The sequence below is a fragment of the Condylura cristata genome, unplaced genomic scaffold (assembly GCF_000260355.1).
Source record: "Condylura cristata isolate star-nosed mole 26May11 unplaced genomic scaffold, ConCri1.0 scaffold00001, whole genome shotgun sequence".
NCBI lineage: Eukaryota > Metazoa > Chordata > Mammalia > Eulipotyphla > Talpidae > Condylura > Condylura cristata.
This window is the reverse complement of record NW_004567102.1, coordinates 2,585,326-2,597,109: the sequence shown is the minus strand read 5'-3', so window position 1 is coordinate 2,597,109 and position 11,784 is coordinate 2,585,326. Positions and strand designations below refer to the sequence as shown.

The 11,784-nt window shown below is 39.4% G+C and overlaps 1 protein-coding gene across 1 annotated transcript in view; it reads right to left on the bottom strand.

The window, feature by feature from the left end:
* UHRF1BP1 (UHRF1 binding protein 1) overlaps positions 1-11,784 on the bottom strand; it is a 67,329-nt gene that overhangs the window by 28,264 nt on the left and 27,281 nt on the right. The window contains exons 2-4 of the mRNA XM_004673980.2: positions 6,764-6,926; positions 6,616-6,654; positions 5,922-6,013 (exon numbers count right to left, since the gene is read on the bottom strand). Of these exons, the coding sequence (XP_004674037.1) occupies positions 5,922-6,013; positions 6,616-6,654; positions 6,764-6,926 (294 nt within the window). The remainder of the gene's footprint in view (positions 1-5,921; positions 6,014-6,615; positions 6,655-6,763; positions 6,927-11,784) is intronic.

Sequence of the window (11,784 nt, the reverse complement as noted above, 5' to 3'; positions counted from 1 at the left end):
GGTGGCACAGGGGTGATTTGGTGATGGGAAACCCGCGGGGATTACAATCGAGATGGAAAAAAAAATGTGCAAAATGATGTAAAAATAAACTTTGTAATAAAAATAATTCTTCAGAAAAAAAAAAAGAATGAGACACAGATACAATCTACAGCATAAATGAACTTCAAAATTAATATGCTAAGTGAAATATGTCAATCACAAAGATCAAAACTGACAATTATGAGAATAGGTAAAGGAAGATTAATGGCTGCCACTTAGGGTCAACACAGGAGAGAATGGAGATGACTACTAATAGGTTTGGGGTTTCTTTTTGGATAATCAGAATGTTCTAAAATTGATTGTGGTGATGGTTGCAAAAGCTGGTATATATACACTAAAATCCACTGAATTTTACAATTCAGATGTATGAATTCTATGGTAAGCAAACTGTAACTCAAAGTTGCTTCTAAAAATATGTTGGAAAAATACTAAGTGACTATGAACAGGTCATTTACTGCTGCAATGTTTGTAACAGCAAAGATCTAAAAATAATTCAAAAATATATATACATATATACATACATACACACATGCACACACACACACATACACACATATATATATCAATACAGAACTGGCTATATAAACCATGATGCCTCCAGAAAATATTCTGAGGATTCTGCGGGTGTGAAAGGAATATAGAACATCGATTTATATTCTTTCATGAAGTCATCTACAGAATATACTTTTTAAAAAAATGGCAATTTCGGAAATTGCTACATTTTGCTATAAAATGCTGTATTTTGTATAAGAAAGGAGATGGGAACAACATAAATATACACACACTTATAATATACCTTGTTCCATAGTTTTAAGTTTGGAACTATGTAATTTTACATAGTTAAAAAATAAAAACCAATTAAAAATTTTAAAACAAATTGATATAAAACTCCTAGAATATGATTTTCACCAACAAAAGGCACAATTCATGAAAGAAATAATGGTTAAGCTAACTTACTGAAGTTAAAAATGTCTGCCCTATAAAAGACAAAGTCAAGAGAATGAGAAGATAACTCACATATAGGAAGAAAATATTTGTAATATATATAGATGATAAAAGACTATTACCCAAAACATACTTTCCAAAAAAACCCTCTTCAAACTAACCAATACCAAACATCACCAATTTAAAAGTTGGCCAAAGACAATTACTCTCTCACCAAAGAAATTACAGGGATGAGGAGAATGTGAAAAAACATTCTGCATCATGTGTGATCAGGGAAATATAAATTAAAACAGCAATGAAGCGTCACTACACACCTATCAGAATGGCAAAAATCCAAAGCACTGACACCACTACAAGCTGGCAAAGATATGGAACAGAAAGAACTGCAGAATATACTTTTAAAGAAAATAGCAATTTGGGAAATTGCTACATTTTGCTATAAGATGTTGTATTTTGTATAAGAAAGGAGAGTCAAAAACTTGAACACAAGAAAAATGATACAATCAATCACCCAAATAGACAGTTGGATGGTTTCTTCCAAAACTAAACATATTCTTACTATATGATTCAGTTATTATGTACCTTCATATTTACTCAAAGATTTAAAACACAAAAACCTGACAAGGGGGACATCTCTGGTGATACAAGGGGGTTAGATAACGGGCAGCACTATGAAGCTATCCATAGCCACAACAGCATGAGCTCAGTCCCCGGGCAGGAAGCTGACCCACATGGCACAGCAGACCTAGCTCCCCCGCTGCTCCCCTCAGCAGTGTATTTCAGTCAACCCTCCTGTTCTGCTCCTCACTCTGTCTCTGGTGAATTCTCACCACACCCATACCTATGACCTAAATCCCAGTTCTTATATGCATGAATAAATAAATCTTTTATTAAAAAAACCTGACAAGGGCATTTATAGCAGATGATTAATAACTACCAAAATTTGGAAGCAATTAAGATGTTCTAGAGTGGATGAATGGTTAAATAAATTGTGCTACACCCAATCAAGTATTATTCAGTACCTAAAAAAAAAAAAAGGCTATACAGCCATGAAAAGATATGGAAGAACTTCAGTGCATATTACTAAATACTAAATACTTAATATTTAAACATTAAAGAAGCCAATCTGAAAAGATAAAATACTGCATAGTGCCAGACACATGACATTTTCTTTTTAAAATTTATTTATTTATTCATACAGAACTGGGGTACAGGCCAGAGATGCAGAGGGTGAGAGGAGTCACCAGAGACAGAGTGGGGAGCAGAACACGCAGATTGATGAAGTGCACTGCTGAGGGGAGCAGCGGGCGGGCCAGGAGAGGTCTACTGCGCCATGTGGCCATGTGGATCTCCTCGGGGCAGGCGGGAATCGAACTCATGCAGAAGTGGCTTAAGCCTCTTAGTGCTGTGCTTTAACCTGCTGCACCACCAGGGAGGGCCAATATGTGACATTTTAGAGAAGAAGAAAACTAGAGAGACCAGGGGTTGCCAGAAATTGCCAGGATTGGGAGGTGAGAGGTTGGGAGAGGGATGAATAGGCAGAGCTTTAGGAGGTTAAAGCAGAGTGTATGATACAACGATAGGTAGGTGTCATGATATATTTGTCTAAATCTATGAGATGTAGCACAAATACAGAACCCTAGTGTAATCTATGGACGTGGGTGATTGTGTCGATGTAGTTTCACCTACTGTAACAATGTACTGCTCTGATGGGAGACCATTACAATGGGGAAGCTACACATGTGTGAGAGCTTGGGGAGTGTGGGCCATCAAATCTCTGTACATTCCTTTCACTTCTATTGTGAAACAAAAATTACTTATAAAAAATTATATTAAAGGCCCTCCCTGGTGGCAGAGTGGGTTAAAGCACAGCACTAAAAAGCTAAAAGCTACTCAGCGTGAGTTTGATCCCCAGCCCTGAAGGTGACCCACACAGCACAGCAGACCTCTCGTGACCCGCCCACTGCTCCCCTCGGCAGTGTATTTCAGTCCATCTGCCTATTCTGCTCCCCACTCTGTCTCTGGTGAATCCTCTCACCCACCACACCTCTGGCCTGTATCCCAGTTCTGTAAGCATAAATAAATAAATCTTTTTTTAAAAATTATATTAAAAAATGGAAACTTCTCTATATGATAAATTGATATCAAGACATATAAAGAATAACTTCAAGTGACAACTTTTTTTCTACCATTTTTTTCCAAGTGACTTTAAAACACGGGATTCTGAACAGTGTTCAGAGGGACTTGGGGGTGAGAGGATTCACCAGAGACAGAGTGGGGAGCAGAACAGGTGGACTGACTGAAATACACCGAGAAGAGCAGTGGGTGAGACAAGAGAGGTTTGCTGCACCATGTGGGTCAGCTCCCTGGCAGGGTATTCAATTTGTGCTGCAGTGGCATAGCATAGTTCTGAGACTTAACCTCATGCGCAACCAGGGAGGCCCTTGAACATAAACTCTTTATTTTTTTTTAAAGATATTTATATATGCATAACTAGGGTACAGGCTAGAGGTGCAAGGGTAATGAAGAGGTTTCACCAGAGACAGAGTGGGGAGCAGGATAGGCCGATCAATGAAGTACACTGCTAAGGAGAGCAGCGGGAGAGACAGGAGAGGTCTGCTGTGCCATGTGAATCACCTCCAGGGTCAGGGATCAAACTTGCACTGAAGCTTGCAGTGCTGTATACAAAACCTTTGCACCAGCAGGGAGGCCAAACATACATTCTTAATGGGATATATCATAAAGCTAAAGTACACGTACACATAAGTCCACTTTCAGCAGCTTTATCAACAGCTATAAAACTGGTTTTATTGTTTCTTGTAAATATCAGAAGGTAAATCATTTGTTGTAGTATTATGGTTAGGAACCAAGAATCAGAGTATCAATAAAAATACAAATATTAAAAAAAATACAAATATTAAATAAAAATTAAAACTTTTTAAATTTAAAAATATCAAAGTTTGAAAGGCTCTCACTGCCCAAGGATGGAGACATCTGAATAACAAAAAGTCTATGAAATTCAATGCACAACAAAACGTTTTAAAAGTAAATACAAATGAAGGATATAAAAAATTGAGAAATGTAAAAGTACACTGAATATAAAAAGAATGCAAAACAGTAAGCAACTCAGGAAAAGTATGACTTTTCTTTAAAAATGAAAACCTCACCTACCATACTACACAATCATTTCATTCCTGGGTATTTACTCAAGAGAAATAAAAATGCATGTATATAAATATTCAAAACAGCTTTATTCACAATAGCCAAAACTACAAAAAAAGGTCCCTCAAGTGACTGAATTTAAAAAGGTTTTATTTTTTAATACAACTGATAAAGAACTGATCACAAAGATCTAAAAAGAACTTGGACGACTAAACAAAAACAATGTAAACAATCCAGTCCAAAAAAAAATGGGCAAAAGACCTTTTGCAGCAACTTGGATGGAATTGGAAAAGATCATGCTTAGTGAGATAAGCCAAAAAGAGAAAGAAAAATATCGGATGGTTTCATTCATAGCAGGAGCATAATGGACCAGGTGGAAAATAACAAAAATAATGAACAACCATATACCAGAGACATTTTGTGGGGGTGGAGTGGGGAATGGGATCAAAAACGGGGTGGGGGGAGGGAAATGCACGGGATTATGGTGATGGCACATGGGTGACTTGGTGATGGGAAACCCGCGGGGATTACAATTGAGATGAAAAAAAAATGTACAAAATGATGTAAAAATAAACTTTTGAAATAAAAAAAAATGGGCAAAAGATTAAAAAGACACTTCTTCAGGCCCTCCCTGATGGCGCAGCGGGTTAAAGCACAGCACTGAGAATCTAAAGCCGCTTCCGCATGAGTTCGATTCCCGCCTGCCCCGGAGGTGACCACATGGCGCGGCAGACCTCTCCTGACCTGCCCGCTGCTCCCCTCAGCAGTGTACTTCGTCGATCTGCCTATTCTGTTCCCCACTCTGTCTCTGGTGAAGCCTCTCGCCGCCCCTGAGTCTCTGACCTGTACCCCAGTTCTGTATACACAAATAAATAAATCTTTAAAAAAAAAAAAAAAGACACTTCTTCAGAGAGGAAATACAAAAGGCTAACAGATGAAAAAAATGTTCAGTATTACTTATAATGAGGGCAATGCGAATCAAAAAACTACAGTGAGTTACACCAATGAGAATTGCACATATTTAGAAAAACAGGCAACAACAAATGTTGACGGGGATGTGGAGAATGTGGGAATGCAAACCAGTCCAACCACTACAGAAACCTGTGTGGAGGACCCTCAAATTACTAAAAGTAGATATACCACATGACCCAGAAGTTCTACTCCTAGGAATCTTCCCAAAGAACACAAAAACATTAACTCAAAAAGGATACTTACAAACCTGTTTATGGCAGCATTATATATAATAGACAAGATAAGGAAACAACCCAAATGTGCAAAAATAGATGACTGCATCAAAAAGATTTGTTGTATATATACACAATGGTATATTATTCAACAATGAAAATAATAAACCCACGTCATTGCAGCAACAGTTCATTGGATGGAACTGGAAGGGATTGTGCTCAGTGAAATAATCCAGAAGTAAAAAGAAAAATATTGGATGGTTTCACTTATAGGTGAAATATGGGGGAAACAAACAAGGGATCAGGAAAAAAAGCAATAATAAAATTAGGTGGCAACTATAAATCAGAGTCATTCTGCAAGTGATGGAAAGGCAGAGGAATCAAAACAGGGGAGGGAAGAGTATAAGGAATAATAGTGATGGTTCACAGGTTAATTGGTAGTGGGAATTTTACAGGAACTACACCTGAGAGGGGAAAACATGCATTGTACAAAAAAAAAAAAGAAGAAAAGAAGAAAGTTTTATTTTTTTAACTAAAAGGTGACCTGGACCAGTTAATAGCTGGAAGTAATAGGAACCAAAAGCAACTAACCTCTGTCCTGAAGCCAAAGCAATAGGAGACTGTCCATTTGGGGGTCGAGGTTCCTCACATGTCTTCATCTCCACCTCTACCTTATCCAGACACTGAAATAAAAGCCATGAAGAGCTAAATAAGTATCTGCACAAAAACCCACGGAGCACAAACTGTTACAAGGCCTAGTTGAGTGTTGTGTCCACAGTACGTAGGCAATAAATAATTGTTAAATGAGTGAGTGAAAAAACTAAGATGAAAGGAGAGGCCTCATCATCACACTTCCACTTCCACTCAGGGGCAGGACTCCACAACAAGGATGGGATTAGCTGACAACAGAAAACTAAAACATAAATCCAAGTTACAGACATACTACTATTCCTAAGGATTTCAGTGTCATACACATCAATCGATTCATGAAAGGTTTTCATATGATAAGCACCTAATAGTCAATATGAACTAATTTTTTCTATGTCAGTATTCCAAGGGATAAAGGCGGAATCTAAGGTAGAACCTGGGTAGCAAAAATTGTTATGAAAAACAAACAAAACAACTCAGAACTCCTGGATCCTGAGGAGAAGCTCACAGGCTAGAGAAAAGCTCCCTCAATTCCCAAAAGGAACAACCTATCAGGACTCCTCCCCATCTTCTCTCAGATCTTTTAAAACTCTACCCTAAGACTATTTGACTACTCGTAATAAAGAAAGGTCATTACCAAGCAAATAGGATGTGTCTTCAGCTTTGTCCATTGGATCTGAAAAGGAAAACAGAAAAATAAGAAAACAAAGAGTCAGGGTTATGGGAGTCACCCCTCAAGAAGGCAGCCCAGCAGAGAGCAAGAGCATTCTAACTCCCATTCTCACCCGAATGGAAGCCCTGTTGCAGTAGACCCTGGTGATGGCGAGCCAGGTGGGCAGCTCCAGCACATTCTGCAGAACCTCTTCATCCAGCTCCAGGTTAGTCAGCTGACCTTCCCCTTTCAGGGTGCTTAAATTGATTTTATCCGGGGAAAGATTCTTAGTGAACCTAAAGAGAGAGATAATAGAAACTATTTATTTCCACGGGGAGCTGCTTACTATGTATTATAGTTGATAACACAAACTTGGAGAGGAAAAAACGTTAAAGGACAAGCACAGGACAAAGAGACCATATGCTATGCTATATAAAATGTTAAGTGAAATCTACCATTTCACTCATAATTGCATCAACTTTCTACAGTGGGGATACTAAGGAATGCTACAACAGTGGGACCAGTCTTTTAATATTCCTTAACACCCAAATAAAAAGATAGAACAGGGGCCTCCCTGGTAGTGCAAGAGGTTAAGTCTCAGCACTATGAAGCTATACACAGCCACTGCAGTGTGATTTCAATCCCCAGTCAGGGAGCTGACCCACATGGTGCAGCAGACCTCTCCTGTCTTGTCTGCTGCTCCCTCAGCAGTGTGTTTCAGTTAATCTTCCTGTTCTGCTCCCCTCTCTGTCTCTGATGAATCCTCTCACCTGCCCCTCATACCTCTATCCTGTACCCCAGCTATATAGGGCAACTATATAGCAACACAAAAAAGCATATGGATAACATTTAAAGCAAAACTAGAAGGTACAGCATCCTCATAAATCCCCCTATACAAAGCAGAGAGGGAAAAAAAAACATCATCAGTCATAAAACATGAGTGCTATGCTATGGAAATGGCTGTGCAGATCAACACAGAGGGAAGCAAGGGTGTGCCTAATGGGCCAGGGAACAGAAGCACCCCAAAGGAAAGCAAGGGCTAAATAAAAACAAGGTAGGACAATTTGAGAACAGCAACTGAAAGTGGGGGTGATTTTATCCACTACAAAGGGCCGCCAATGAGACCCAAATGAGTGGAGCAGTCGTCATAAATTCACGCAACTAGGCAAGGCTCCTTCCATTGCAAGGGCCATCACACTGAGAAAACACTGCTGGGAAAAGAATCCAAAGCAAGCAAGATAACGACAGCAGAAATGAAGGAAAAGAATGAAACCGTGTGTTGGGGATGGGATAATTTACAAACCAGGACATCTCAGAAAGGAGCCATTATATTCATTTTTACACTACTTGAAACACAAAAGGGAGCTCTATGAGTTTTGGATATGAAACACTAACAGGCTAATCATGGCTGGGTAAATAGGGTGAAACGAAATCCAGGCCTTATACACTCCTGCACTGATGTGATAACAGAGCACACAACACATCTATAGTCTTTCCATGCGACTGGGTCCAGCTGCTAATTTACAGAAAATACAGAAGATAGAGGAAAGCTGCTGAACTGCACCATGTGGATACTCAGCAAAACCCACATGGGGAAACTCTACAGGTCAAATGACTTGGATACAAATAGTTCACGCAAGTGAGTCTTCTGACTACTCCACACTCACTGTCTCTACTCTTTGCTCTTGTGCTCTCACAGCCCACTCCCTTCCCCAAAGCACTGTCCAAATCACCAGCTGCTAGTCAAAGCCTAACTCCAAACTTTTCAGTGAGATTTTCTTTCCCTGACTGCTACCAAGTTACATTAAACTCGTCTATCATCCTGGGATCTGTAACACACATTTTGGTCATAATCTAGAAGGCCGTAGCATGTTCTCTTATATTCGTAAGTGTTCCCATCCCTGCTCAATTGATGTGGGGTCTTTGGAATCTGGAGCTTAACTTAGATTTATCCCTCCCAATCAAAATCCAACAGAATGATGAGCCTCATCCCTCTCAGTAAACAGCCCTGTTCTGTGGCTAACTTGACAGAACCTTAAGTGCACCTGTCCGCCCTGGCTAATGTTGTGCATGGGTGAGCACACTCCCCAGTAAGGCCAACAGTCAGCAGAGCACAGTGCACTGTCTTGCAAACAGCTGCAGCCCACTACTTTGCTTCAAGTAGAGGCTACAAGAAGCTCCAGGCCCAGTACAAACATGCACCCCACTCCCTGCATCGAGCATATTTTCTGTTTTTCCCTGCATGTACAGACCCTATATATACCCATGGGCGATCCTAATAAACAGACTCCAGATTCCAGACCCCAGGTGCTTGCTTCATTCTCTCGTGTCTCAGAGTCTCCTGCACTGGGGCAAACATAGCGGTCGGCGTGCCCCTCGGTGGGTTAGCAACACTGCTGCTTTACTATTACTCCTAGCTCCCTTCTCCCATCTTCTTGATGGAAGCAATTTAAAGCCATTTCCTCAGGAGAGGTGACCCTCTCCTGTGTCACCATTTTCCACTTGAATAATGAACTATGTTTTGCTCTCCATCCTTAATTATAGCTAGTTCTTTCATACATTAGATGATTGAATTATATATGGTTTACTGTTTTTTGGGTGAACATCTTTTCCTTTTACTAGGTTTTTTTTTTTTAACTTGGTCCATTACATTATAACATGTAAGAATTTTTCATTCCAATTTCTTTCTACAATGCCCAAAATGGTACTATGATTTTCAACTATTTTTTCAGAGATAATGACATTTTTTAGACATTTATAAACATGTAAAACAATACTGTGTGATAATAGGAGATACAGAGGAATGCACTGGCATGACACAACAAATTCAGCAGCATTTACCTGAGGATACAGGTAGGATCCACAGGAAACTTCCACTGCATAGATAATGCTTGCTTCTCAAGTTGGGAAGTGACTATGGGTATTCGTTATGTGCATTTTTGTACCACAGATATTTCATAATAATTTTTTTCTATGATTTCCTTCAATTACCTATTACATAAACTTAGTAGGGAGAGCTACTCCTCCTTGGGTATCTCAACCCTGTGTGCCTTGCAAACTTCTTACATAAGTCACTTCTCAGGACTGTGTTTGCAAAGAGCAGCTCTAAGGATGAAGCAATATCTCCTCCAGGGTAACAAAGTGTGCTTACCACTTACTATGAAAACAATGGATTGTCTAAGCTCAGTAGGCATCCATCTTGACCCATTCGGGTCATTTAGATGGGATTTGGGGAAGGTAGAACAGAGGGACTCATGCAAAGCTATGTCTATGCTGCTTGCCTTGTCATATATTAGGCAATGAATAATAGTTTTTTGTCTCAGATATGAATCTCCCATCTTCTGCCAGCAGGTTAATTATTAACTTCTAAAAGGGTAAAGTAAGACCACAGCCCCTTACACATATCTTAATTGATTTTAATCCTAAAAAATTATTCAACATTAACTATGAATCAAGTTTATTCTCTGAACCAAAAAGATAACTTTTCTATAATGACTCCTATCCTCTGAAAACCAACTTGTCATAGAGGAAAAGAGAATCCCTCTTTTCCAGGCTACCTACATGAAAAAGGTCTATGGCACTAAGAAAGAAAGAAAAAGATATAAATATTTCCACACATAAAACTGCAATAACAACAGATGAAAAGTAAAAGAAGATGTAGTGCATGCCCCTGAGGTACTGGACTGGGAAGAAAAACAATTTTGAAGGAAGAAAAGAAAAGCTAAAAACAAAACTCAACGTAATACCTAGGTACACACAGACTTTTTCTATCAAGCTTCCATGTATTTAAATAAGACACTACAATTATTTCTTCCTAATAAAACTTACTCTTTTGTGTTTGGGTAAGCTCCATTAGCTCAGAAATTGGGATGGGACATCCTCAGAAATCCTACACTTTAAGAAAATAATTTTGTAAATTTTTACTATTCTCCTCCTTTTCTCCCCTGATCTTGATAACATCCTAATTCTGCAGAGAATCAGGGTAGGTGTCAGTCATTATCAGAGATAGGAGTAAAGATCCCTTTAATAAGCAGGAATATGGTGAATAAACTAAGAAATAATACCATAATCTACTTCTCCTTGGGATAAAAGGTCATTTTTAAGACAAGAAAACAATAGGAACATTTTCAAGTATGTTTCTCTAAAACAATGAAGACATATTTTGGATAAAATGAAACAAAAACAGGCCCTCCCTGGTGGTGCAGCAGGCTAAAACACAGCACTAAGAAGCTAAAGTCACTTCATCATGAGTTCCATCCCCGCCTGCCCCAGAGGTGACCACATAGCGAGGCAGACCTCTCTTGACCCGCTGCTCCCCTCAGCAGAGTACTTCATCGATCTGCCTGATCTGTTCCCCACTCTGTCTCTGGTGATGCCTCTCACCACCTCTGCACCTCTGGCCTGTACCCCAGTTCTGTATGCATAAATAATAAATCTTTAAAAAAAATAAAACAAAAACAGACTCAAGTATGAATCACACTGCTTATTTGCACTGACATTCTCAGAGGGGTTACACTAAATAGGTACCACAGATCTAATTTCTATATTGTGTTCTATGCAAAATCTAATTACTTCCAGTTCCATAGCCTTTTAAAAAATATGGGATTGAATTATTGCAACCTAACACTGTTAGGGGGAAAGGATGTCCTGAACAAACTCTACAGATACAGGTTTTGTGGACTCCACCACCACACCAGACACCAGAACTACACATCCCAGCATCACCAAAAGGAAGTGTACTGGGACCTAAGGATGGAGTAAAACAGCCATGTCTGGATATAAAACTGGCCATGTAGGCTTTTGCGGGGGGGAGGAAGGGGTGTCTCTTGGCTTCATTGCTCACACTTGCCTCCTGGCTTTTTGCTGGCTGTCAACATGATATTGGGGTTCCAGATCAGTGGAACTGGTAGGGCAACTATGGTCCTCTGATCTTATGGATGGAATCACATCAGCATGTTTATGGGCCAAACCCCAGATAAGCAGAATGACAATGGGGAAGGGAATTATTTTTACTACTCCCCCTTGATTTTGCTGTTTTAACAAGTTCAAGGTGATCCCTCTGTTTTTTTTTTTTTTAAAGATTTATTTATTTGTGCATACAGAACTGGGGTACAGGCCAGAGGCTCAGGGGCGGCGAGAGGCTTCACCAGAGAC